The sequence below is a fragment of the Garra rufa genome, unplaced genomic scaffold, assembly GCF_049309525.1.
Source record: "Garra rufa unplaced genomic scaffold, GarRuf1.0 hap1_unplaced_002, whole genome shotgun sequence".
In the NCBI taxonomy this organism is placed as follows: Eukaryota; Metazoa; Chordata; class Actinopteri; order Cypriniformes; family Cyprinidae; genus Garra; species Garra rufa.
The window spans coordinates 6,592,615-6,617,792 of record NW_027394277.1 but is presented as its reverse complement, the minus strand read 5'-3'; the positions used below and the strand labels follow the sequence as shown (position 1 = coordinate 6,617,792).

General features: G+C 37.3%; 1 protein-coding gene and 5 non-coding genes across 6 annotated transcripts; 3 read left to right on the top strand and 3 right to left on the bottom strand.

Annotated features, from left to right (window-relative positions):
• Positions 1–307: 307 nt before the first annotated feature.
• On the bottom strand, positions 308–379 carry trnae-cuc (transfer RNA glutamic acid (anticodon CUC)). The gene has a single exon. It is a non-coding gene; the product is annotated as a tRNA-Glu (tRNA).
• Positions 380–494: 115 nt separating this feature from the next.
• Positions 495–567, top strand: trnar-acg (transfer RNA arginine (anticodon ACG)). Its single transcript has one exon. It is a non-coding gene; the product is annotated as a tRNA-Arg (tRNA).
• A 964-nt stretch (positions 568–1,531) lies between these two features.
• Positions 1,532–1,603, top strand: trnae-uuc (transfer RNA glutamic acid (anticodon UUC)). The gene has a single exon. It is a non-coding gene; the product is annotated as a tRNA-Glu (tRNA).
• Positions 1,604–1,729: 126 nt separating this feature from the next.
• Positions 1,730–1,816, top strand: trnay-gua (transfer RNA tyrosine (anticodon GUA)). The gene is given in 2 exon segments: positions 1,730–1,766; positions 1,781–1,816. It is a non-coding gene; the product is annotated as a tRNA-Tyr (tRNA).
• A 369-nt stretch (positions 1,817–2,185) lies between these two features.
• Positions 2,186–2,257, bottom strand: trnae-cuc (transfer RNA glutamic acid (anticodon CUC)). Its single transcript has one exon. It is a non-coding gene; the product is annotated as a tRNA-Glu (tRNA).
• Positions 2,258–9,583: 7,326 nt separating this feature from the next.
• Positions 9,584–14,638, bottom strand: LOC141305415 (uncharacterized). Its single transcript, XM_073832519.1, has 3 exons — positions 14,596–14,638; positions 13,707–14,026; positions 9,584–10,924 (listed from the first exon to the last, which is right to left on the bottom strand). Exons 2-3 carry the CDS (start codon positions 13,951–13,953, stop codon positions 9,966–9,968), a joined length of 1,206 nt encoding a protein of 401 aa, XP_073688620.1. The 5' UTR covers positions 13,954–14,026; positions 14,596–14,638; the 3' UTR covers positions 9,584–9,965.
• Between the last annotated feature and the right edge of the window lie 10,540 nt (positions 14,639–25,178).

The window sequence follows — 25,178 nt, the reverse complement described above, 5'->3', positions numbered from 1 at the left end:
GCGCCGAATCCTAAACACAAGACCACCAGGGAAGAGCTGATCTAATGCTGGCCTGCTAATAGCATGAGAACAAGCAGACAGCAATACAGGCTTCTGTCACGTCGAAAAAACCAAGAAGTCGGGTGCAAGCACGAGGTCCCCCAGGTGGTGGGCCAGTGGTTGGCAATCCTTAGGTCGCTGGTTCGACTCCGGCTCGAAGGAGGTCGTTTTTCATGTGCCCACCTTTTTTGGGGGGCCGGCCTTCTGAAAGCAGCCAGCAGAGCTTGATTTCACAGTCCACCGTTGGGGGGAGGGGGGCAAAAGAGCGTTCCCTGACCGGGACTCGAACCCGGGCCGCGGCGGTGAGAGCGCCGAATCCTAACCACTAGACCACCAGGGAAGAGCTGACCTAGTGTTGGCTTGCTAATATGATGAGAACATGCAGACAGCAATACAGGCTTCTGTCACGTCGAAAACCAACAAGTCGGGCGGAAGCACGAGGTCCCTCATGCGGTGGGCCAGTGGCGCAATGGATAACGCGTCTGACTACGGATCAGAAGATTATAGGTTCGACTCCTGGCTGGTTCGTGCTCTGCTTTTTGCGTAATGCAGTTTGGTTTTGATGTCACGGCCTTGCCGAATTGTTGCCCTATTCCTACGTGCCACCCAGGCTTTGAGAAAAAGTTGGACACGAAATGAAATCCAAACTAGCCAAAAATCAGCAACTTATCCGGTTATAACCGCGTCTCAGTTTCATTACTAATCTCATAATTTTTTCATTTCTGTACCTTGACAGACAGGCGATAGGCTGTTTTTCCTTGAGATAACGGTTACAATGCAAGACCACACAATCCTTAGGTCGCTGGTTCGACTCCGGCTCGAAGGAGGTCGTTTTTCATGTGCCCACCTTTTTTGGGCGGGCCGGCCTTCTGAAAGCGGCCAGCAGAGCTTGATTTCACAGTCCGCCGTTGGGGGGGTGGGGGGCCAAAGAGCGTTCCCTGACCGGGAATCGAACCCAGGCCGCGAGAGCACCGAATCCTAACCACTAGACCACCAGGGAAGAGCTGATCTGCTGCTGGCCTGCTAATAGCATGAGAAAAAGCAGCCAGCCATACAGGCTTCTGTCACGTCGAAAACCAACAAGTCGGGCGCAAGCACGAGGTACCCTAGGTGGTGCGCCAGTGGTGCAATGGATAACACGTCTGACTACAGATCAGAAGATTCTATGTTCGACTCCTGGCTTGCTCGAGCACCGCTTTTTGCGTAATGCAGTTTGGTTTTGATGTCACAGCTTGCTGAATTGTTGCCCTATTCCTACGTGCCATCCGGGCTTTGAGAAAAAGTTGGACACGAAATATCCGGTTAAAACCGCATCTCAGTTTCATTGTTAATCTCATGATATTTTCATTTCTGTACCTTGACAGATCGGCGATAGGCTGTTTTTCCTTGAGATAACGGTTACAATGCAAGACCACGCTTGTTTTTTCGAATGCGTGGCGTGAGTATTTTTGGAATCTTTTTTTTTACCCGGACAAGGCTTTCACTGACCAGTTCCCATATGGTCTAGCGGTCAGGATTCCTGGTTTTCGCCCAGGCGGCCCGGGTTCGACTCCCGGTATGGGAAGGCGGGTTCCTCTTTGCTTCCCTCTTCGAACGGGGCGCACGTCTTTCTGCGTCGAAAGACGTTTTTTGGCCAGCAGTCGAGCTGGAGAAACCTAATAGGCAGAGGTTGTGACCCCACAGATCCGTGCCTTCGATAGCTCAGCTGGTAGAGCGGAGGACTGTAGGTGGAACATTGGCAATCCTTAGGTCGCTGGTTCGACTCCGGCTCGAAGGAGGTAGATTTTCATGTGCCCACCTTTTTTGAGGGGGCCGGCTTTATGAAAGCGGGGCGGTGAGAGCGCCGAATCCTAACCACAAGACCACCAGGGAAGAGCTGATCTAATGCTGGCCTGCTAATAGCATGAGAACAAGCAGACAGCAATACAGGCTTCTGTCACGTCGAAAACCAAGAAGTCGGGCGCAAGCACGAGGTCCCCCAGGCGGTGGGCCAGTGCTTGGCAATCCTTAGGTCGCTGGTTCGACTCCGGCTCGAAGGAGGTCGTTTTTCATGTGCCCACCTTTTTTGGGGGGCCGGCCTTCTGAAAGCGGCCAGCAGAGCTTGATTTCACAGTCCACCGTTGGGGGGGAAGGGGGCAAAAGAGCGTTCCCTGACCGGGAATCGAACCCAGGCCGCAGCGGTGAGAGCGCCGAATCCTAACCACTAGACCATCAGGGAAGAGCTGACCTAGTGTTGGCCTGCTAATAGCATGAGAACATGCAGACAGCAATACTGGCTTCTGTCACGTCGAAAACCAACAAGTCGGGCGGAAGCACGAGGTCCCTCATGCGGTCTATCTCGATAGTTTAGCTAAACCGCCCTAAACCGTTTCCCATTCATTCTCAATGGTAGTGCTAAACCACTACGGATGCAATATTCTTTTGTCCACTAACGCTCTAGTGGCGCTCTTCCGTGTTTCGTCTCCCCGGGAAGTTTGAAGTCGCCATTTTCATACTGACTCGGAGCGTGAAATACATTCAGTGAAGATCTGCCTCGTTCATTTTATTCAGCACATCTATCAAAGGTAAGTTACTGTATTTATATATATTACCTTATAGGTTACGTTTTGGGTGCTGTTAATAATGATATCCAATTAGTTGTTGAGCGAAAACGCCCGCTTCGCTCCGTTGGTCGTCATTAAACTTTACGCTGTCTGCTTTTGTTTACTATTATATCATCAAAGGTTGATTTGCGCGCAAAGTTATGAATGAACATGATCGTTTTATATGTTCATGTGTACAGTTTTTATGTCATTCGGTTAAACTATCCGTTTAGTTACCATGACATCACTCATTTGGCTTGTGGTAAATATGAGCTAAATGATGAATGAATATGTTTTTTTTTTACGTTTATGTGGTTTTCATTTGGTGATGTTAAATAAGCTATGTATGGCATAGATTTCAGTAGTAATGTGTTGATAACTCGCAGATACACATTGCACTGTCCAAGGTAGCTTACTGCTGTAAATTCTTTGTGCAAATTAGATAAGGTAGACTTTAATATATGTCCTTTACGTTGCACAAGCCTTAATAGCCTAATTTTAGAAACAAATGTATGGGCTTTATAATAATTTTACAACTTTCAATGTGTGAAATAATACACATCCATTAAACAACATAACCTTTTGAGATAAAGCTATCAAACCATCTGTAAAAATATCTAAATAGTATTCCCTGTCATGCACAAGACAGAATATTCCTTAATTATTTTTATATACACTACTAATAATAAAAGGAATATTCTGAAAAAGAAAACTAGTCTTGTGCATGACAGGGAATAATATTTATAGATGTTTACAGTTGATTTGATAACTTTATCTCAGACCGTATGTGTGTGCATATATATATGCCTTGCGCAACGTAAAGGGCATATATGTTATAACATAACAGTGCAAAGAGTTTGATTGGTTTTGACAAATAAACCTAAAATTCAGTTTTTCTTTCATGGTAGATCAAGATGCAGAAAAAAGTGCTGTTCTTCCCAGGGAGAATGTGCATTATACTAACTGTCCTAAGGACTATGAATTCGTGCCATGATGAATTGATACCAACTACAATGAGGGTCAGTATGCATTTTTGTTCTGCATTCATGTTTCATTGGGTATTAACACTTGAATGCAGGCTTGTTCACTGAGTCAGATTGCTCCTTTAATTAAGTTTTACTTATATAGCTAAAACTAACTAAAAAAAGCACAGAAGTAATGTATCCAATCTCTGTGATCTTCAGGGTTAGGCCACATGTTTCCAAACAGGATTGGGGCCATTCATGAATTGAATTGAGAATGAATGGTAAATTCCAGTTCACTTGGGTTTTGTGTTCATGGTTAAGTGCAAACTTAAAAATAGGGACACGTCCTAGATTATGGGGAAACCCGCCACAGTGATAATTAACTTCTCCATTTTCCTTGGGAACTAATGTGGCCGGAACCAAGTTTACAGGACTGCGTTCTTTGGAAACCTCTCAGCGGTGAACTTCTACATTCCGATTGGTTGCCGCCGAGCCGCGTCATAGCTCATTACCATAAGAGATGTAGTGAGAGATGCAGTGAGAGGAGCAGATGCAGTGAGAGATGTAGTGAGAGGAGCAGATGCAGTGAGAGATGCAGTGAGAGATGCAGTGAGAGGAGCAGATGCAGTGAGAGGAGCAGATGCAGTGAGAGATGCAGTGAGAAGAGCAGATGCAGTGAGAGATGCAGTGAGAGGAGCAGATGCAGTGAGAGATGCAGTGAGAAGAGCAGATGCAGTGAGAGATGCAGTGAGAGATGCAGTGAGAAGAGCAGATGCAGAGAGAGATGCAGTGAGAAGAGCAGATGCAGTGAGAGATGTAGTGAGAGGAGCAGATGCAGTGAGAGACGCAGTGAGAGATGCAGTGAGAGGAGCATGTATTTTTGAGACGAAAATTATCCCTTTGGCTAATTATGTTTTGTAGATGTGAGTCTGTGTTAAGAGTTTAGAAAAAAGTATCTGAAGTATGGGTAAGCGTTTGTTAGCGATTGAAAAACTGTAATTCATACTTTTTTACAGGATACAGGTTTTTATACTGTATCTAAGGTTTAGAACATTGTTTTTGCTTTTGTGGGATGTTGTGTTAACATTCGTAAATACTACAAAAACAATCCATAATTTTGTTGGTAGGTATAGCTTGTCTGTTAAGAAAATGTAAGCACTGTGGAAATGTGTTCACTGACTCCATATTGGGTGAAAATGACATGGAATGTGTGAATGGTATGGCCACAAAAGACCGATGCTGTGCTAATTGTGTTTAGAGTTTTGAAAATGTGACAACTGTTTGGACAAACGCTTGTTAGCGACTGAAAAAAAACTGTAAGATGGTCTCAAGGTACACAGTGTGTAAATGTAAGCATTTTAAATCTATGACAGGCAGGAGAAGGAAACATATGGCTGTTTTAGTTCCTACTAACACCAACACTATACTATTACTAGCATATATTGTAAACTCTGAAATGACTGATGGTTTTGTATGTTATAGTTCCATCTGCTGCACTATCCAAACCAACTCCTGATACAAGTGCTGGATTGAAGGCATCACCAGCTGATGGTAAAAACACTGTAATCTAGATTATGTAATCAAATGTTGAGTTAATTTTGGTTACATAAATATAATAAGACACCTGTGGCTCTTCCAGCAGAACTGATGTTCCTAGTGAAGGAGACCTCAGCAGAGAGGCCTGAGTCAACTCCAGGTATGTTTCCATTTTAGTGTAGGGCTGATGATCAGACAGGGTTTCCGCGGGGCATTAAAAGTATGAAAGTCAAGAAAATTACATACGATGTAGCCTAGTTAAGCAACGTGAGCGGAACAAAAGAGAGTGCTGTTTTCAGAACATTACCACGATTGCAGATTTGTCATTCAATAAACAAGTAACAATTAGTGTTTTGTTACGGAATAAATCAGCGTTTTTTTTTTTAGTTAAATCATTTTTGAGTCGATGAATCATTGATACATTCATAAAGACAGACACTTGATTGATTCTTGAATGAATCAGCAGAAAACAATTTAAGGGGGAAGATATCATGAATATGCTGATTTAAGTAAGGTTAGAAGTGATGCAGTTTAAATTATATAGATTTTCTCACATATCCAAGACTATCATCATTGCATTGTCAAAATCAATGGCACTTAATATAAAACATATAACCGGTCAAAGTTTGGGATCATTAAGATTGTTTAATGTTTTTGAATAGTCTATATTATATAATATGTAATATATATAGTATAGTATAATATAATATTTAAATTTATGATACTTTTTAGGTGAATGCATTTTAAAATATAACTTATATGTGACCCTGGACCACAAAACCAGTCTTAAGTCGCTGGGGTATATTTGTAGCAATAGCCAAAAATACATTGTATGGGTCAAAATTTTAGATTTTTCTTTTATGCCAAAAATCATTAAGAAATTAAGTAAAGTTCATGTTCCATGAAGATTTTTTGTAAAATTCCTTCTGTAAACATATCAAAATGTAATTTTGATTTGTAATATGCATTGTTAAGAACCTAATTTGGACAACTTTAAAGGTGATTTTCTCAGTCTTTTTGATTTTTTTGCATCCTCAGATTTCTGATTTCAAATAGATGTATCTCAGTCAAATATTGTCCGATCCTAACAAACCATACATCAATAGAAAGCTTATTTATTGAGCTTTCATATGATGTATAAATCTCAGTTTTGTCAAATTTAACCTTATGACTGGTTTTGTGGTCCAGGGTCACATATTATATGTGATTGTATTATGTGATTCAATTTGAATTATAGCTTCATAATGCCAATCCTTAGTAAAGTCACACTAAAATGCTGATTTGCAACATTTCTAATGATCAATATATACACACACATATGTTTTTGCTTCACAATTTTGTTGAAATCATGATACATTTTATTTTTCAGAATTATTTGATTAATAGAAAGTAATATATAATATTTCCCAAGGAAAAATTAACTTGATCAAAAGTGAAAAGACATTTTTTATGTTAAAAAATATTTTATTTCAAATGAATGCTGTTATTTTTTAACTTTCTATTCATCAAATAATTTAAAAAAATTGAAAATTAAAGGGAAAAAATGTGTTCAATATTAATAAGAAGAACCTTGGATAATGTTTGAGCACCAATAATCATAACAGAGCAGCAAATCAGTATATTAGAATGATTTCTGTAGGATCATGTAACACTGAAGACTGGAGTAATGATGCTCAATATTCAGCTTTTATCACAACAATGAACTACATTTTAACAGATACTAGCATAGAATTTTTTTTTTTTTTAGCCTTGGTGAGCAGAACAGAATTGTTTTTAAACATTAAAAACCTTTGACCATTTATATATTTATGCACGTTTCTTCAACTAAGCTGAGGAACATAAATATTTGCGAAAGTCACATTACACAGACCCAAATAGTTAGTCAAGTTTTAAGGTCTGAAACTTAGATTACAAGAGAAATTGTTTATATTTTACTATTTTTTTGCAATGAACAACTGTAATTTCCACCACATCACAATATACAGCTGTTGTTTAAAAATAGAATAACTTATGTCACTCAGGAATTGTCTTAAGATCATTTTTGTAACTAGTTTAACCATTTTTTTCAGATTGTAAAATATGTATACAGTTGTCAACGAGACAAATTAACTGCCCTAAGGTCCAAATCATGAACTGTACACCTGTCACACTCTGAAACTAAACATTGGTTTGGGTAAGATCTTATTAGATAAGGAATATTGAATTTTTATATTAAGTAGAGCATGATCTCATAAATTGTGGATGAATGTTTAATGAGTGATGAGACCTTTATAAATATAAAAAAAATGTGTGTGTTGGTGGAAATGAAATGGAAATGACATGAAATTAACATAATTGTAGGGAAGCTTCATACCAATGCTGGAACATGACTGGACTGAAACATTTGCAGTCCTGCAAATCTACTGTCGATCTAATCCATATTAATTGTACTTTGTAACCATGAATGTCATTTGCACCACAAAGGACAGTGTGGTGGAAATGACATTTCTGTAGATTATTTGTGGAAAAAATGGAAGATAGCTTCACTGATTGGCTTTGAATTAATACTTAGCATTTCATGTATTTAAAATACTCTTATTTACCTAACATTTTTTGCTTTTTAATAGCACCTTTGAAGGAACAGCATGTGGTGGAAATTACACATAATAAATATATTAACTGATCAAGCAATATTTACTTTGATGTTTCTTAATTTGTTGTTGCTGAAAATTTAAATTTCTCCGTGTCCAACATGTGCTCTGATGCCACTCAACATTTTCATAGAAACACACAGTATTGTGGTGGAAATGACTGGAAATTAATAGTTACCAGATAAGTAATATTTATAAACTGTATTTTCATTGTTGAAGTTTAAAAGTCTGGGTGTGCAACAAGGAGACCTAAAAGGAGGTTGAAAAGTATGGAAAAATCATAATAATAAAGTATGCAAAAAATGTTAAGGTGGTTTTAATTTTAGCTTAACAAAGGAAGAGGAATTTGTCAAAAAAAAAAAAATGACCAAAGAACAAAAAAAGTACCTATAAGTTAAGAATCACCTTTTTATTATATATTGGTAACACTTTACAATAAGGTTCATTAGTTAACATTAGTTAACCACATTAGTTAACATGAACTAATAATGAACTGCACTTATACAGCATTTATTAATCTTTGTTAATGTTAATTTCAACATTTACTAATACATTATTAAAATCTTGTTAACATTAGTTAATGCAGCGTGAACTAACATGAACAAACAATGAACAACTGTATTTCCGTTAACTAACGTTAATGAAGATTAGTAAATACAGTAACTAATGTATTGCTCATGGTTAGTTCATGTTAGTTAATACATTAACTAATGTTTAACTAATGAACCTTATTGTAAAGTGTTACCTATTTAGGTTACATATTTATATATGGGTCGTGCGTGGCTGTAAAAAAATTAAATGCATTATAAAAAGCATTACATTAGATTTGATGATACCAGCAGAAACCCTGTCAGATTTAGTTTAGTATCGTTATCACAAACACAACCAAAATTTGTCATCGTACTATGATGCTAATAACCTGTTCAAATGCAAAACATAAAGACTGTCCTTTGTTTCAGAGCTCTGCACAAGTGCTGCTGGCACCGCTTCACACAAAGCACTAGCCTTTGAGGACAGTGGTGAAAATGGTAAGAATGAACAACATGTAGATGACCCCTCCATTTTGTAAACTTCTCTGACACTAAGATGTTGTCTTAACTCTGCTTTAGTCATTTTATTTATTTCCATCATTTCCATATTAACTCTGCAGTTTATATTAACCATGTAATTAATTATTTTTACCCTGTCCATTTTTTTTTGTCTTTCTTAAATCTTAAACTTCTTTTTAATTCCTAGTTCCCTCAGCTCAGCCACCCGTTCTTGTTCTTCTGCCTAAGCATGACCATGGCATGAGCAACTGGAGCTGTTCTCGAGCAGACCGCCTGTGCAGATTCTGCCACATAGTCCTTAAACAGGGACCACACAGCCAACATATCCATACAGCCATCCCTGGAGTGGCAGGAAAATACATTTACTGCCTAGAAATAGAAAATTGTAATTGTAATCATCCATTATTTTCATGATGCACCATTCTGTTGCTCCATCTGACGGCTGACGTGGGTCCTGTCCCAAATAGCACTTCATGTGAACTTACAACTGTATACATATTGTTATTGCTTAGGTAAATTATGAATATGTATTGCCAAATGACCAGGTTGCAAAAACATCATAAAAATACAGAACTAAAAAAAGCATAGTGGTTAAAAAAAAAGCCCTGCCAGACCAACTCAATCCCCAGGAAGCAAAACAATTCAGATTTTAAAGAAAAAGAGCAGCTAAAGCCATTCTATTATTTATTTATTTATATTTTCATTCTCTTTTTAAAATCATGCTTAATTAAAGGTATCAAACACTGTTTATGTGTATGTATTTTTTTTTTTGTCTGTTTGGGAAATTATTAAAAGGATATGGGTTTGCAAGACCAATTCAATCCCCAGTAAAACAAAACAATTCAGATGTGAAAGAGGAAGAGCAGCTAATGCCACTCTTATATGTATGTATTTTTTATTTATTTATTTATTTTGTTTACAAATTCATGCTTAATTGTTTCTTCCAGGTAAGTATTAGCACACATATTAAAGTACATCAATATTTAATTTTAACAGTTATGCTATAGATGGTTCATTCAACATTGCTATGGTTTCACTGTCAATACTGTAGTAAAACCATAGTTCTTTTGTAGTTACTATGGTTTTACCACAAAACTATAGTTTTCCTGTCGCAGAACCATGATTTATTTTGTAGTTAATATGGTTTTATTACTAAAACCATAGTTAAACCATGGTTACAACGAAAAAAACATTGTTAGTTTTTGCAAGGGAGTGATCACATGTAGCTGACTTTTCCCCAGAGTGAACTCTCAGGTGGCTGTTAAGGCTTCCTTTTTGGCTGAAACTTCTTCCACATTGCTGGCAGGTGTAAGGTTTCTCTCCAGTGTGAACTCTCATGTGGACTCCAAGCTTTCCAGATTGAGTAAAACTCTTTCCACATTGCTGGCAGGTGAAAGGCTTTTCTCCTGTGTGAATTCGAATGTGGTCTTGAAGGTTTATTTTATAAATAAACCTCTTTCCGCAGTGAGAGCATGTGTAGGGTTGCTCTCCGGAGTGGATTCTCCTGTGTTCTTCAAAGCACCTTTTTTGACTAAAACTCTTTCCACACTCAGAGCATGTGTAAGGACTCAATTTATGAGCTCTCTTATGGACTTCAAGGTTTTCATGTTGATCAAAACTCTTTCCACACTGATCACACACATAAGGCTGTTCGTGAATTTTCATGTGTCTGGTAAGGCTTCCTTTTAGAGTAAAACTCTTTCCACACTGTACGCAGAAATAAGGTTTCTCTCCAGTGTGAACTCTCATGTGGACTCCAAGCTTACCAGATTCAGTAAAACTCTTTCCACACTGTTCACAGACATACGGCTTCTCTCCGGTGTGAATTCTCATGTGGACTCCAAGGTGTCCAGGTTGAGTGAAACTCTTTCCACACTGTTGGCAGGTGTAAGGTTTCTCTCCTGTGTGAACTCTCATGTGTCTTTTAATACTATCTCTTTGATTGAAAGATTTTCCACACTGTTGGCAGGTGAAATAACTTCTTCCTGTCTTTCTAGTCTTTTTTCTTGAGGAAGTCGTTTCAGTCTGTGAACGACTAAAAGATTTTTCTCCATTAATGAAATCATGATTTTTCTCTTCCATTTCATTCAGTACTTCACTCTCCTCTTTCAGGGCCATCAGATCTAAGATGAAAAAAGACAAGTAAAAGTTAACCCCAGTTTAATGACACAAAACAACAGACATCAAAACATTCAAAGATGTGAAAGTGTCAAAACTAATACACAACTACATCCTATATCAACTAAGCCAGCGTCTTCAAACACAGACAAATCTTAGTAGAGAAGTGTGAAGTATGACATCTACGGGTCCTTTTCCAAAAATTTGCATATTGTGATAAAGTTCATTATTTTCTGTACTGATAAACATAAGACTTTCATATATTTTAGATTCATTACAACACAACTGCAGTAGTTCAAGCCTTTTATTGTTTTAATATTGATGATTTTGGCATACAGCTCATGAAAACTAAAAATTCCTATCTCAAAAAAAATTAGCATATCATGAAAAGGTTCTCTAAACAAGGCATTTACCTAATCATTTGAATCAACTAATTAACTCTAAACACCAGCAGACCTTGGGGGACCTGCGGAAGCAGTGGACTGAGTCTGGAGTAGAAACATCCAGAGCCACCATGTACAGGCGTGTTCAGGAAATGGGCTACAGGTGCCGCATTCCCCAGGTCAAGCCACTTTTGAACCAGAAACAGCGGCAGAAGCGCCTGACCTGGGCTAAAGAGAAGCAGCAATGGACTGTTGCTCAAACTTTGCATGTCATTCGGAAATCAAGGTGCCAGAGTCTGGAGGAAGACTGGGGAGAGGGAAATGCCAAAATGCCTGAAGTCCAGTGTCAAGTACCCACAGTCAGTGATGGTCTGGGGTGCCATGTCAGCTGCTGGTGTTGGTCCACTGTGTTTTATCAAGGGCAGGGTCAATGCAGCTAGCTATCAGGAGATTTTGGTGCACTTCATGCTTCCATCTGCTGAAAAGCTTTATGGAGATGAAGATTTCATTTTTCAGCACGACCTGGCACCTGCTCACAGTGCCAAAGCCACTGGTAAATGGTTTACTGACCATGGTATTACTGTGCTCAATTGGCCTGCCAACTCTCCTGACCTGAACCCCATAGAGAATCTGTGGGATATTGTGAAGAGAAAGTTGAGAGACACAAGACCCAACACTCTGGATGAGCTTAAGGCCGCTATCGAAGCATCCTGGGCCTCCATAACACCTCAGCAGTGCCACAGGCTGATTGCCTCCATGCCACGCCGCATTGAAGCAGTCATTTCTGCAAAAGGATTCCCGACCAAGTATTGAGTGCATAACTGAACATAATTATTTGAAGGTTGACTTTTTTTGTATTAAAAACACTTTTGTTTTATTGGTCGGATGAAACATGCTAATTTTTTGAGAATTTTGGGTTTTCATGAGCCAAAATCATCAATATTAAAACAATAAAAGGCTTGAACTACTTCAGTTGTGTGTAATGAATCTAAAATATATGAAAGTCTAATGTTTATCAGTACATTACAGAAAATAATGAACTTTATCACAATATGCTAATTTTTGGAAAAGGACCTGTATAAATAAATACAATTTAAATTCATGTCTTGCACGCTTTAATGACCTTTAAATGAAACGTATTTGGTTGCTTCGAACTGGAATCATCACGGAATATCCTATGAAGTCCACTTTGCAGGGCACTTATGTTCATATGGAACAAATGTTAAATGTGATAAGAAGTACACACAACATATGCAGAGCCTTGACACGACGACTGCTGTGTTAAGCAACTGTAAGAGGTGTTGCATGTCATTTGAGAAATCTTTACTTATTAAGGGTGTCTCAAATGGGTCATTCCAACTGGAATCATCAAATTCTGGAAAAGTTCCCCACCTGACCTCCTCAGATTTGTCTGAGAAAAATCCATGTGATGGGTAATATACCCAATAGATCATATGCAAAATTTCAGATCTCTACTGTGTATACTTTTTTCAAAAAAAAATCTGTAAAAAAGTTTGTTTTTTACACTGTAAAAAACCTTTTGGAAAATCTATTTGTTGTGGTCAGTTTTGATATTGTAGTCATGATATATGATATTTGAGTCGCCACAAATAAATCAATGCATGGGAAACAAAACAACCTGATTTATGCCTACTCATCACCTTAACCTTAATTTGGGGTAGAATTAAATAAATGCCAAAGCTCAGCCTCTTGTTTTTCGTACCCCTCCATCCCCTCCCATACCCCAGTTTGAGAACCACTGGTTTTTGCCGTTCTCACGTTAAAATAGAGTACCTTGGTGTAAGTTTGACCTATGCCTCCTGAACGCACTGTTTTCATCTTTGTATTTACTTGATTATATTGATATTTAATTATTTTCTTCTTTTCCTCTCTTTAACCAGTGATATATTTATACATCTTATTCTTCTTTTCCTAATTGTCCTCCTTATTTTTTAACTTTATAAAAAAGGTGTATCTTTAACCTCCCATATTTACATCAGAATTTAACTTAAATGTTAATGTTTTTGTTTTGGCTTATTTTTTGTGTTTGTTTTATTGTCAGACTTGCTTTATATTTACAGCACTGTTTTCTTTAATGTTGTACTGTTTTTCTGTATATCCTACATTGTCTTGGTCTACAAAAAAAGGTAATTGAAATGATTTTAGAAGAATTGTATGCAAAGAACTGTATGAAAAGGTTTGCTACATTTGTATAGTCTTTCATGAGTGTTATTCCAGATTAACGCTACAACTTAAATGCCTGATGTCATGATAACAAATGGCCAGTGTGAAAGCAGGATTTTCTCAGTAGCACTTAAAACATTTCTACACCTGTGTGACATTATTAATAAATATTCTTTATATTCATTTTGCAATGAGTTCAGCTTTAAGAATAAAAACCAACCTGTTTGTTCCTCAGCATCTTCTTGTTTGACTCCAAATACTTCTTCAATCTTCATGTCTTCACTCTCCTCTTTAATAAACGCCATCCGTGTTTGTTCCTCAGTATCTTCATGTTTCAATGAGACTTCAATCTTCATGTCTTCACTCTCCTCTTTAATAAACACCATCTTTATTTGTTCCTCAGTATCTTCATGTTTCAATGAGGCTTCAATCTTCATGTTTTCACTCTTCTCTTTAATAAATGCCATCTTCCTAATAATGTGTGACTTGGATCTCTGTTGATTCTCCAGGAGTTTTTTCTGTGCGTTTAAAAACTTTGTCCTGTTTAAGATGAGAATAATTAATAGAAAGAAAAATCAATGCAAACTAAATCTCTGGGTGCGTCTCAATCAGCTCCTAGTTCAGTAGTCAGTGCACTAGTAAGAGTCAGACAGTTAACGGACTTCTATATAAAATTTATAAAACATACAAATTACCCAGAAGGTTCATATTTAGGCAGGCTATTTTTAATTAATAGCTGGTATTCAATTATTTGTTTATCATATATAATATATTACACTTTAATGAAATCATTCTCGGTTGTGATTCACTCGTTTGTGTTTGTTGTTGTTTGCAGCTGAATCGAATGAATCATTTCACAAATTATTTGATTCAAATGATTCGGATTCTCAGTTTCCCTCATCACTTCTTATCATCACGCGATTGATTCATGATATAGAGAGAGAGAAATGAGACGCACATTATCTGTTACTAAAGGCTAATCTTCAAGTAACACCAAATAAAGCATTACAACGTTATATTTAATAATGATGCATTTATTTTACACAGCTTGCAAATTCTTTAATTGATGTAATAGTTTGCATTGATTTAAAAACTTTAAAAGCACAAACCTTTCTTCATGTGAATCACAACAGATGAGGAGCGCGGCGAAGCTTTATGACGTCACATCATCAGACCAAAATAAAAGTCCATTCGTGCACTGCTCTCTAGAATCACAAACACATCATAGAAATGTTGTATATAGAATATAATTTTGTACTCAAGAAATAATGATGCCTGTCTAAAGTTATTAACATCATAAATCTGGGAATATTTAAAAAAATTATGCACATTTAAAACACTAAAATATTTGTACCTTACCATTAAATACACATTAAACTAGTTAATGCTGCTGTGTAACTGTTACAAAGAGGGTGTGATGGCAAATTTGATCTATCACTATTTGGACTACTGTAATCAGTGTCTTGTTATATTTTTGGTGTATTTATTCCTCTTTTGAAAAATCATTAAAACACTGTCAGGAAGCTTATTTTTCTTTTGCTTTAGGGGTAAATGAGGACAGGACAATATATTTGTTGCAGTTTAGTATTTACTGGTGATGTAATGTCAAAAAATGCTACCGTAGCACATATTGGGGGAGTTCGAGCTAAAGTGCCCTTTCGGTCCGATCTTGGTGCCCTCGGTCCGTGATCCCTGCGATGGGAATACCACCCCGTCTCCCCCCTTCCCACTCACCGCTCACGCAGAGGTACGTGCACGCCATCAAATAAAGCTCCCAGTGCAAACTCACCTTGTTTTACACCATTACTCCTTGAATATGCACTGTATAAATATGAGGAGCATGTTGATATGTTCTGTAATATCTTTAAGATGTCAGGAGCAGTGTATTCTGTCATATCAGGGGTAGCACGTTTTGATATTTGAACAATCATTTTTAATAATTTCCATGAACATAGAACATTCTAATTACATAATTTTCTGTCATAAAATTCTACGTGTTACACACACTTCACACTGGCCTTTTGGGCACTCTCACACTTTTTGCATGTGTATGTATTGCAGTTATGTTTTTTATATTGGGCACATTCAAAATGTGCCCACCTACCACACAAATCACACTGCACCTACAAGACAAAAAATAAATAAAATCAAATTACATATAATAAAAAGAAGCATTAGATGCATAAAATTCCACAAAGAGTTTGTGCATATATATGTATGCTACAGGTTTTCTAAATCAATTTGACACTTTTCTCCTGTGAGTTGATTGCACACAGCAGCATAATACATATAAAACTGAATAATATAATATAATAATATAAGGAAAACTGCATTTCCTGTGTTGTCTGTATAAGTATTCCAACAGTTATTAGTTTAGGCTCAATCAAAAATATACCATGTTCATTTGATCGAATGACAAATTACAGAATTTTGTTTGTTGTGTTTGGGCAATGGTACATAAATGTTTGTGATTTGTGTAAAAATGTAACATATTTTAACCCCTTAGTGTTCCAACGTTCCTCCGGCGGGACGTTTTGCATTGAGTTAAGTTTGACAGGAACTCTAAGGGGTTAAAATACTGGTTGGTTGTACAAACTATTGTAAAAATATTTGAGTTTTGTGTACATTGTTTTGAGAAAATGATGTGCATGATTTGTAATTTGTATGAAATGAGTGAAAACGTACAATCACAAAGTGTTCATTTCGCTGTGTTAACTGTTTTGAAGACAGTGACCTGAGTTTTGAGAAATGTGTCAAATCTATTAGAAAAACTGTAAATAGAAACATTTTTATGTTATACTTTACCATTTCAATCATGCTCTGATCTGCATATTTTTCAAGCAAGGAGCACACCACGCAGTAATCATCTGCATTCCCTACAAACAGTGGCTTTAATTTATAACTGTAGCAACTTCACTGCATTTACATTTACATTTACATTTATTCATTTAGCAGACGCTTTTATCCAAAGCGACTTACAATTGGGGATGCAACAAGTGATTCGTCCTAAGGAGGCAGGTCAACCTAGGAAGTGCTCAAAAATACCATATATCGGCATTGTTAGATAAGTACTGGATAGAAAGGGAAGATCAAGAAAAGAGAGAAGTTTTTTTTTTTTTTTTTATTATTATTGAGTCAAATAGTGTCGAAAGAGATGGGTTTTCAGAAGTCGCTTGAAGGCAGTTAGGGAATGTGCATTCCGGATATGGGAGGGAAGGTCATTCCACCAGGCAGGACTATTGAACGAGAATGTTCTGGACAGTGATTTCATGCCTCTCTGGGGTGGTACAACGAGGCGTCTTTCATTAGAGGATCTCAGAGATCTAGAGGGAGTGTAAATTCGTAATAGTGAACGTAGGTAAGCAGGTGATGAGCCGGTGGCTGTCCTATATGCCAGCATCAGTGTCTTGAACTTAATGCGAGCCGCCACTGGAAGCCAGTGAAGGGATATGAAGAGAGGTGTGACATGGGCCTTTTTTGGTTCATTGAAGACCAGGCGTGCTGCTGCATTCTGAATCATTTGTAGAGGCCTGATTGTACATGCTGGAAGACCAGCTAAAAGAGCATTGCAGTAGTCCAGCCTGGAAATGACCAGGGCCTGGACGAGGAGTTGTGCAGCGTGCTCTGTTAGGAAGGGCCTGATCTTTCTGATGTTGTGCAGTGCAAACCTGCAAGATCGAGCAGTTTTAGCTATGTGGTCTTTAAAAGTCAATTGGTCATCAAAGATTACACCAAGATTTCTGGCTGAAATTGAAGGGGTAACTGTTGATGAACCTAACTGGATTGAGAAGTCATGTTGTAGAGTCGGCGTGGCAGGGAAAACAAGGAGCTCAGTCTTTGCTAGATTGAGTTGGAGATGGTGTTCCTTCATCCATGCAGAGATATCCGCCAGGCAGCCTGAGATTCGTGCAGCTACCGATGGATCATCTGGTTTGAATGAGAGATAGAGCTGTGTGTCATCAGCATAGCAATGGTAGGAGAAGCCATGTGCTTGTATGATGGGGCCCAGAGATGTAGTGTATATGGAGAAGAGGAGGGGTCCAAGAACTGAACCCTGAGGAACCCCAGTAACCAGTTGTTGAGTTTTGGATACCTCACCACCCCAGGCCACCCTGAAAGACCTACCAGTGAGGTAGGATTTGAACCAGTGAAGTGAAGTTCCTGTGATGCCCAGCGATGAGAGGGTGGACAACAGGATCTGATGATTCACTGTGTCGAAAGCAGCAGATAGGTCCAGCAAAATGAGAACCGATGATTTGGAATCAGCTTTTGCAATGTGTAAATTGCAAATTTACAAATTGTCACTGTTGCTGAATGTGTAAATGCACCTTGGTACATAAGAAAATACATGTACATTTTGTACAGTATGTCTGTCTTATCTTTTACTGTCTGTTGAGGGGTAAATTCCGTTTGACCAAATGTGCAATGTGAAGTGGGAACATTTCAGTTGCATTGTTGTCTGTGGAGGGTCAGAAAGCTCTCAGATTTCATCAAAAATATCTAAATCTGTTTTCCAAAGATGAACTTTGGTCTTATGGGTCATAAGGGTTAGTAATTAATGACAGGAATTTTATTTTGGGGTGACTAACCCTTTAAGCTGGATGGTTTGGGTGGACAATTTGAAGGAAAATTATATCACCTTTGGCTAAATAACCCTCTTGTTTGCTGATAATCCCTCTCACAACCCATAGTATAAACAAACTTAAACTTAAATATTGTTCTTTATTTCCAATTGATCTCTTCTTATTGAAGTAGCTTAACCTGATTAAAACAATACTCTGATTAAGAACCATGTAAACTGAGTTTTGAGTACCTTAAACCAGTTAAAGTCATACTCCACGTCTAATTTTAATTTGTTTACATATATTTTTATTTTAGTTGCTTTGTTGAAGTGCATTATAGACATGTACACAACTTAATTATGCTAATGTTGTGTGGGAGTTTTTGTCACATTTTGTGACTAGACACAAATGCATGCACAGCATGACAACTGCACTTGAAGCTTTCATAAAACTAAAATGAAGTATCCAAACTGCATATGATACCATAAAAACAAGCTGGGCTGTGTTTCCCAAAAGCATCGTAAGCTTAAGTACATCCTAGACCCATTGAAACCAATGGAGCTACGATCAACTTAAGCTTACGATGCTTTTGGGAAACGCAGCCCTGTATGTTTATATGTAAAAGTCTGGAGAGAACCTCGGACGGCATGGCCGTGAACGTGCTGAAGTGCCACTATTTGATCCAAGGTTTATAACGTAAAAACAGGAAAATTAAATGTGTATTCTAAAAGCAGCTGATGTAAATGCCTTAAATCAGTATGTTGTCCTATTCAGAATAAGATCAGTAATTAGATTACTGCTGTCCATGTGAACATAGTTTACATTTACTGTAATTTTATGTCTGTGATATTTCAATGCATTGTTGTAAAAGCACAACTGTATACTGTAACTTCACAGCTTCAATGACAAAGCAATTACTGTCATACAATCAACATACATCATTACAACAAGGCCCTGTACTTTTACAGTGTGCACTGTGAAAGTAATGTACAAGTTGACAATTTACTGTGAATTTACAATGTACACTGTGGAAGTCATGCTAAAATTGTCCAGTAACTTACTGTAAAAGTAATGCAGATGAAGCTTCCGTTTACTGTGAATTTACAATCATTGTACAATTAACCCCCTCCACCCAACAAACAACTCAACACAAATTAATTAATTCATTATTCATGATACATGCACAACATCACCCAAATGCCAGTGAGTAAAAATATGTCTTTAAGCTCGATTTAAAAACATCCAACGATGCAGAAGCTCTGATGTGCAATGGTAAACTGTTCCAGAGTTTTGGGGCAACTACTGAAAAAGCCCGATCACCCTTTGTTTTACAACGTGAACGAGGAACGGATAATAGTAACTGATCATTAGATCTTAAAGACCTAGAAGCTACATAGGGTGTGATTAGTTTGCAGATATATTCTGGGGCAGAATTATGCAGTGCCTTATAAGCAAAAAGAAGAATCTTAAAATCAACTCAAAATTTTATAGGGAGCCAGTGCAATGAGGCAAGGACAGGGGTGATGTGATCCCTTTTCTTAGTTCCTGTTAAGAATCTGGCTGCCGCATTCTAAACCATCTGTAACCGAGAGAGTGTAGATTGAGGTAGGCCAACATACAGAGAGTTACAGTAATACAGACGAGAAGAAATTAACGCATGAATTACAATTTCAAGGTCTTTACTGGATAAAAAGTGTTTCACCTTAGCCAGTGATCTGAGATGAAAAAACTACTCTTTACAACTGTATTTATATGCTTGTCAAAGTGGAGAAGAGGATCGAAAAATAAATATTTTTCAATGTACAGGTACATTACAGTACACATGCTTAAATTGCAAAAAATACAGAGAAATTGTGCAAACTTGCAATTCAACTACCTGTCTCACAACTATTCAGCTAGCTGTGTCACAATAACAGTAATGGACAGGATGGGAATGAGGCCTTCATGGCAAGATAAGAGAGCAAGGGAGACACCGATGAAGGAATGTCATAAAGAGGTCAGTCGCTCCTCTCAGACTCAAACATTATAATGAGTCCACACGCAACAGCATTGTGTAAAAATCTTGTAGTGCAAAGTTGTCTTGAAAAATAACAAAAAGAACAAGGCTACTCAAAACTGAGCCTGACAACTACCGCTGCAAAATAAAAAATAAAAAATACAAAATACAAAAAATACTATGATGCCCACTCAAAGTAAATAAGTTTCCGCAAAAGGGTGCTCACATGAGGGTTCATTGTTGTCCGCTTCTTGGTCTCTTGGCCACTTTCAGGATTGATGCCCAGGAAGCACCTGTTAATAAGCAAAGATAGTTTCAGTTTTAAATAGACTTACAGTATGTATTGCAGAAAGAATTTATCAAGGTGTGATTTTTGCTGTGCTTTTCCCCCCCACATCAAACCCTAATAGATTTACAATCCAAACTTGTTAGATCTTACTCTCACCATACTTTTTTTAGCTATTTTTAGCCAAGGTGCCTCAGGTTAGGTTTGCCTAAGGTATTTGTCAGCATAAAATGTAGAAACCCAGACTGATCTGCAGAGTGAAATTGAATGAGTTTGCGAGATCAGGATGGTCTCACCAGGCTAACCTCAGGTACTTTGTTTGTCAGCATTTTAAACCTCAAGACAATCATTGAGTTGGATGCCTGTACTATAATGTGAATTACACGATTAAATGTTATCTTTATAAAATACCTTTGAATGAACTCCAGGGTCAGCAATCCAGCGGCAGGATACTCAACGTTGAAGACGTAATAGCTGCTGAAGAAAGCAGCTACTCTGTGTAAAAAAGAAAGGGTGTGGGCCCATCACGACATGTCCTTCGATGGATAAAAGCCATCCAGAGGGCTTCATCATTTCACCTGAAATGAACAGATACAACATTATGTGTTATGAGCACTTTGTGATCTGCTTAAGATACAAAGGGCTATACAAATGTAATTCTTATTATAATTATTTATTGTGGTCATATAGATTTCTAGAATGAAAACAAAATAATGAGCTAGAAATGTCGATACTAGATCAAAGTAACATTACTTTGAATGATCAAGCAGGGGGTGCTGGGGAGTTCTGCAGTATTGACGCCCACAGCAGTGGCACATGACTGTAACATAGTAAATAGCATGGATTTAGGATAAAGGATAAGTATTGTTTATTGGTCAGGTAGTAATTCATGCAAGGTAAATGTTGATAATGCAATCACTCATTTTGCATTTTAAATATTTGAATAAAAAAATCTTACATCAACTTCAAGCACCAAACTCTCTTTCGGCTCTTTGAAGTACAACATTAGGAGCCAGGGGCGGATCTACCGGGGTGGCACGGGGTGGCAATTGCCACCCAAAGAAAAAGCCTTGCCACCCCATTTGCCACCCCAGCACTGTCCTAGTGTTCTAAAAATAAAAGAGTTTCCTTGACCGATTTACAGCAGCAACTCTGTATTTTGATGAGATAAAAATAGCGTGCGTCCCAATCATCTATCAGCGTCGCCCTGGAAACCAAGGACGGACAGCTGGAAGAGCTAGTCAGAAGCCAAGCGATCAAGCGAAAACATGCCGGGAGGTTGTCACATCAGTCTGCGATGGCTTGAAAACGACAAATACGAATTATTTTTTAAATTAGAAGCGGGGGCTCGCAAAATCGCCAGCCCGACGTCCCAGGCTATTGTGTTTTCCTGTCGGGCTACCAAAATGTTTCACCGGCCTCCCCGACGGACTATCGTAAAGTAGAGGGCTCCTGCGGGTTCTAAACTCCTCAATTTAGTTGTATCAAATTTAAAGCCATAAAAACTTTTAAATACGTTAAATAGAAGAAGAAAATGCTTAAATATAATTTCAAGAGGTCTCAGTTGGGGACGTAAAGACGAGAATCGCGATAGGGCTTGATAAAACTTCAAAAGGCAATGATGTAATTGAATAAATATGCGCGCTGCACGTTTCAAAAAAGTCAAAACGCGGCACTGATGTCAATTTGCACATTTTCAGATGTTTATAGTCAGATTATTGCAAATATCGACCCACGTTTTTATGCAACAAACACATAGAGTTGTAAATGTGAAACAAATTAATGTGCTTTCTAAAAATCGAAACAATTAAGATAGTAATATTTAAATAAATATAATCAATTATCTACTTGATTTATCCCTTTTAATGGTATAAAGGCTGAAATGCCATTGTATAAGACGTTTTGTTTTTGTGAAAATCTGAATTATAAGTCATGTCATTTTATGGCTTAATACAGTATGTTACATTGTCCAACCCCACTCATACTGTGTTCATTTTACATGTGCAGCTCTTAAAAAAGGGTCCTACATTGCCCTAAATTGATATTTAAAAATTCTGCAGATGCACTGTAAATAGTGAAAAAAAATATATATAATTCCTTCATATTTGTTTGTTTGTGTATTAAAAATATTTTTGATTGCCATTTAGACTTCTATCTGATTTTCTATATTTAAAAAATATTGTCTTTTTTATTTTGGCTAGATAAATTAATGTTATAATTAATTTTATAGCTTCTTTTTGACTACCTTTTAGTACTTTTAGGCTAAAATGTGAAATGTATTTGTGAAAAACTTTTTTGAACTACAAGTTTTAGAATTTTAGTTTAGTATCATTTTTTTACAGTCATTTTATACCAGTCATTAATATGTTACCATAGACATTGGCCTACCCCACTCATTCAGTATTACTTTTATTTGTGCAGGTCTTAAAAAATACAAAAATAAAAATAAAAATACTGGAGACACTCTGTAAATTATATTAATTAAATATTTTAAATTAATTTTTATACCGTATGTTGGCTATTAATATTAATGTTATATGCAATCCAGACAGTTGTTTTTTAATTGCACAATAACATCTGTTTTAACACAGTGCTGGAAAATCTTGAAAATGCACCTTGAAAGTGCTTGAATTTGACTTGTGAATGGTTAAATAAACTGTTGGTCATAACCTTGTTATTTAGTTTTCGGTCCATGCAAATTTGTTGGTTTGTTAAAAAAAGAAGAGATACTTGGACTCAAAGGGACTTTTGTTGCTTTACTTGCACTAAAATTATTGAATTTGTTTTCATGTCTCCTCCAAGATATTTGAATACTTTAAAAGGTCATTTTGTTGCTCTTGTTGCACTGAGTACTGTGATTTATTTTATTCATTTTGAAGATATTTGTTGGTGATTTAAATGTGGTTTCTGTATATTTATTATGTGTTTTTTACTTAAGGAAACTTGATCCACTGAGACTTTGTATCCATATGCAGTCTGCATTGTTTGTCATGCTTTGTAAATTAAACTTGGCATAGACTTGCTACAGGTTTGCATATAACTCAGTAAAGAGAAGTTAAGTATACCATACCATCTAATTAAATCTAACTCTCCAATCCAGATATCAGGTTCAAGTCAATCACACATCAGCTTTTATTGAATTTTTATAGGACAATGTAAAAAAGTGCACCCTGGTGTATACACCAAATAAAAATAGCGTTCCTTGAATCCACAAAAAAACATGCAAGGATGCTTGCTTCAGTGTTGCCACCCCTCATAATTTTCATGCCACCCCCTTGCCACCCCATGAATAATTTTCTAGATCCGCCCCTGTTAGGAGCAGAAGGATGCAGGCAGCCTTGTCAGAGTCTGGATCATAGCAGGCCAGAACATCACTGATCTTGGGGTTGTCCACTGTTGCACAGTAATCCAGTATGGTCTTTCCTCGTCGACTAATTGCCTCCTGTAGCTTCTGAAGAACATCGACGTCCGTCAGGAAGCCATAGTGTGAGAATAGGTATTTCTGTCCAGCTTTGTCCTGTTTCAGGGTTATTCATGGTCATATACAATGCTTTTGAACAAATTTTGACAGACTTTACATGTATATTGTCACATACCTAGGGATGGACCGAAGACCGAAGTATAGACAAGCTCTGACGTTAACAGTTCTGCTGTCGGTACTGGAGAAATAAAAAAAAAACCCTGAACAGCCTTTTGTAATTTGCGATAATATTCGTTATTCTCCTGCACTGCCGTTTTTTGCAATCTCACGCACGAAATGCAGTCTGTTACGCAGTACACAGAGCCCGCTCACAACACAAGAGAGCACGCGCTTATGGAGTGATGCAGTTATGGTGGAAAGAGCAAAAAGATCCAAAGTGTGGTTACACTTCACCCGTGTGAGCACGGACAATGCTCGTTGCAACAAGTGCAACAAGATTTTTGCTTGTAAAGGCGGAAACACAAGCAATTTATCAAAGCATCTAGCCAAAGTGCATTATGTGCAGATAGACAAATGCAAAGTTTTCGAATGCCTGGCTTCTACTTCATCATCTGCCTCCTCAGGTATGCATGCTGTGTTAAAATAACGACATAAACATCACATAAAGTCTCTCTAAATCAGTATTATAATGTTAATAATTCAATAAACACACATTTAGTAACATATAGCCTACATATGTGCTAAATATTTAGAGTATTTTTAATGCAGTAGCCTAAATAAATACTAAACATTAAAATGCCTTTATAGAACTGCTTTTACAAATAGACAAATAATAATAAACTATGCTAAGAACTTATAAAGCAGAGCTTACCTAAAAATGTATTTGTAGTGATTAAATACATTCAATTTAACACACATTGCAATAAGTTCCAAACCTGTATTACTTTCAATCCCAAACACAGTAATTTATGTGAATGTGTTCATGATAAAACTTAAACGGTAGCCACAGATGATTGTTTAGCTGCATTTTGCTACTTATTATTTATTTTATTTTTTAAAGCTGCAATTTAAGTGAACAAACACACTCTTCCTGCATCTGGTCCAAGCAAAACACAAACCCAAAGCCCCTTCACACTGGCAGCTAGTGTAAAGATGCCTGAGGAGAGAGTAAAATGAGTGTAGCCTTGACCAAGTTCATAGTGAAAGGCCTACATCCCTTTGCGACAGTGGAGTCCAACTTTTTTAGGTAACAGTTTGTCAGTATATACATATACACAGTTGCATATAGTAGGATATAGTAGAATTATAAAAGGGCTGTATATTAGTCCCATCACTCCACAAAAAAAAAACAGCACCACAATAGTTCAATAAAAATGATAAATCAAACAAATGAAAGAATGATTATTTATTTGTTTATATTTTTTACT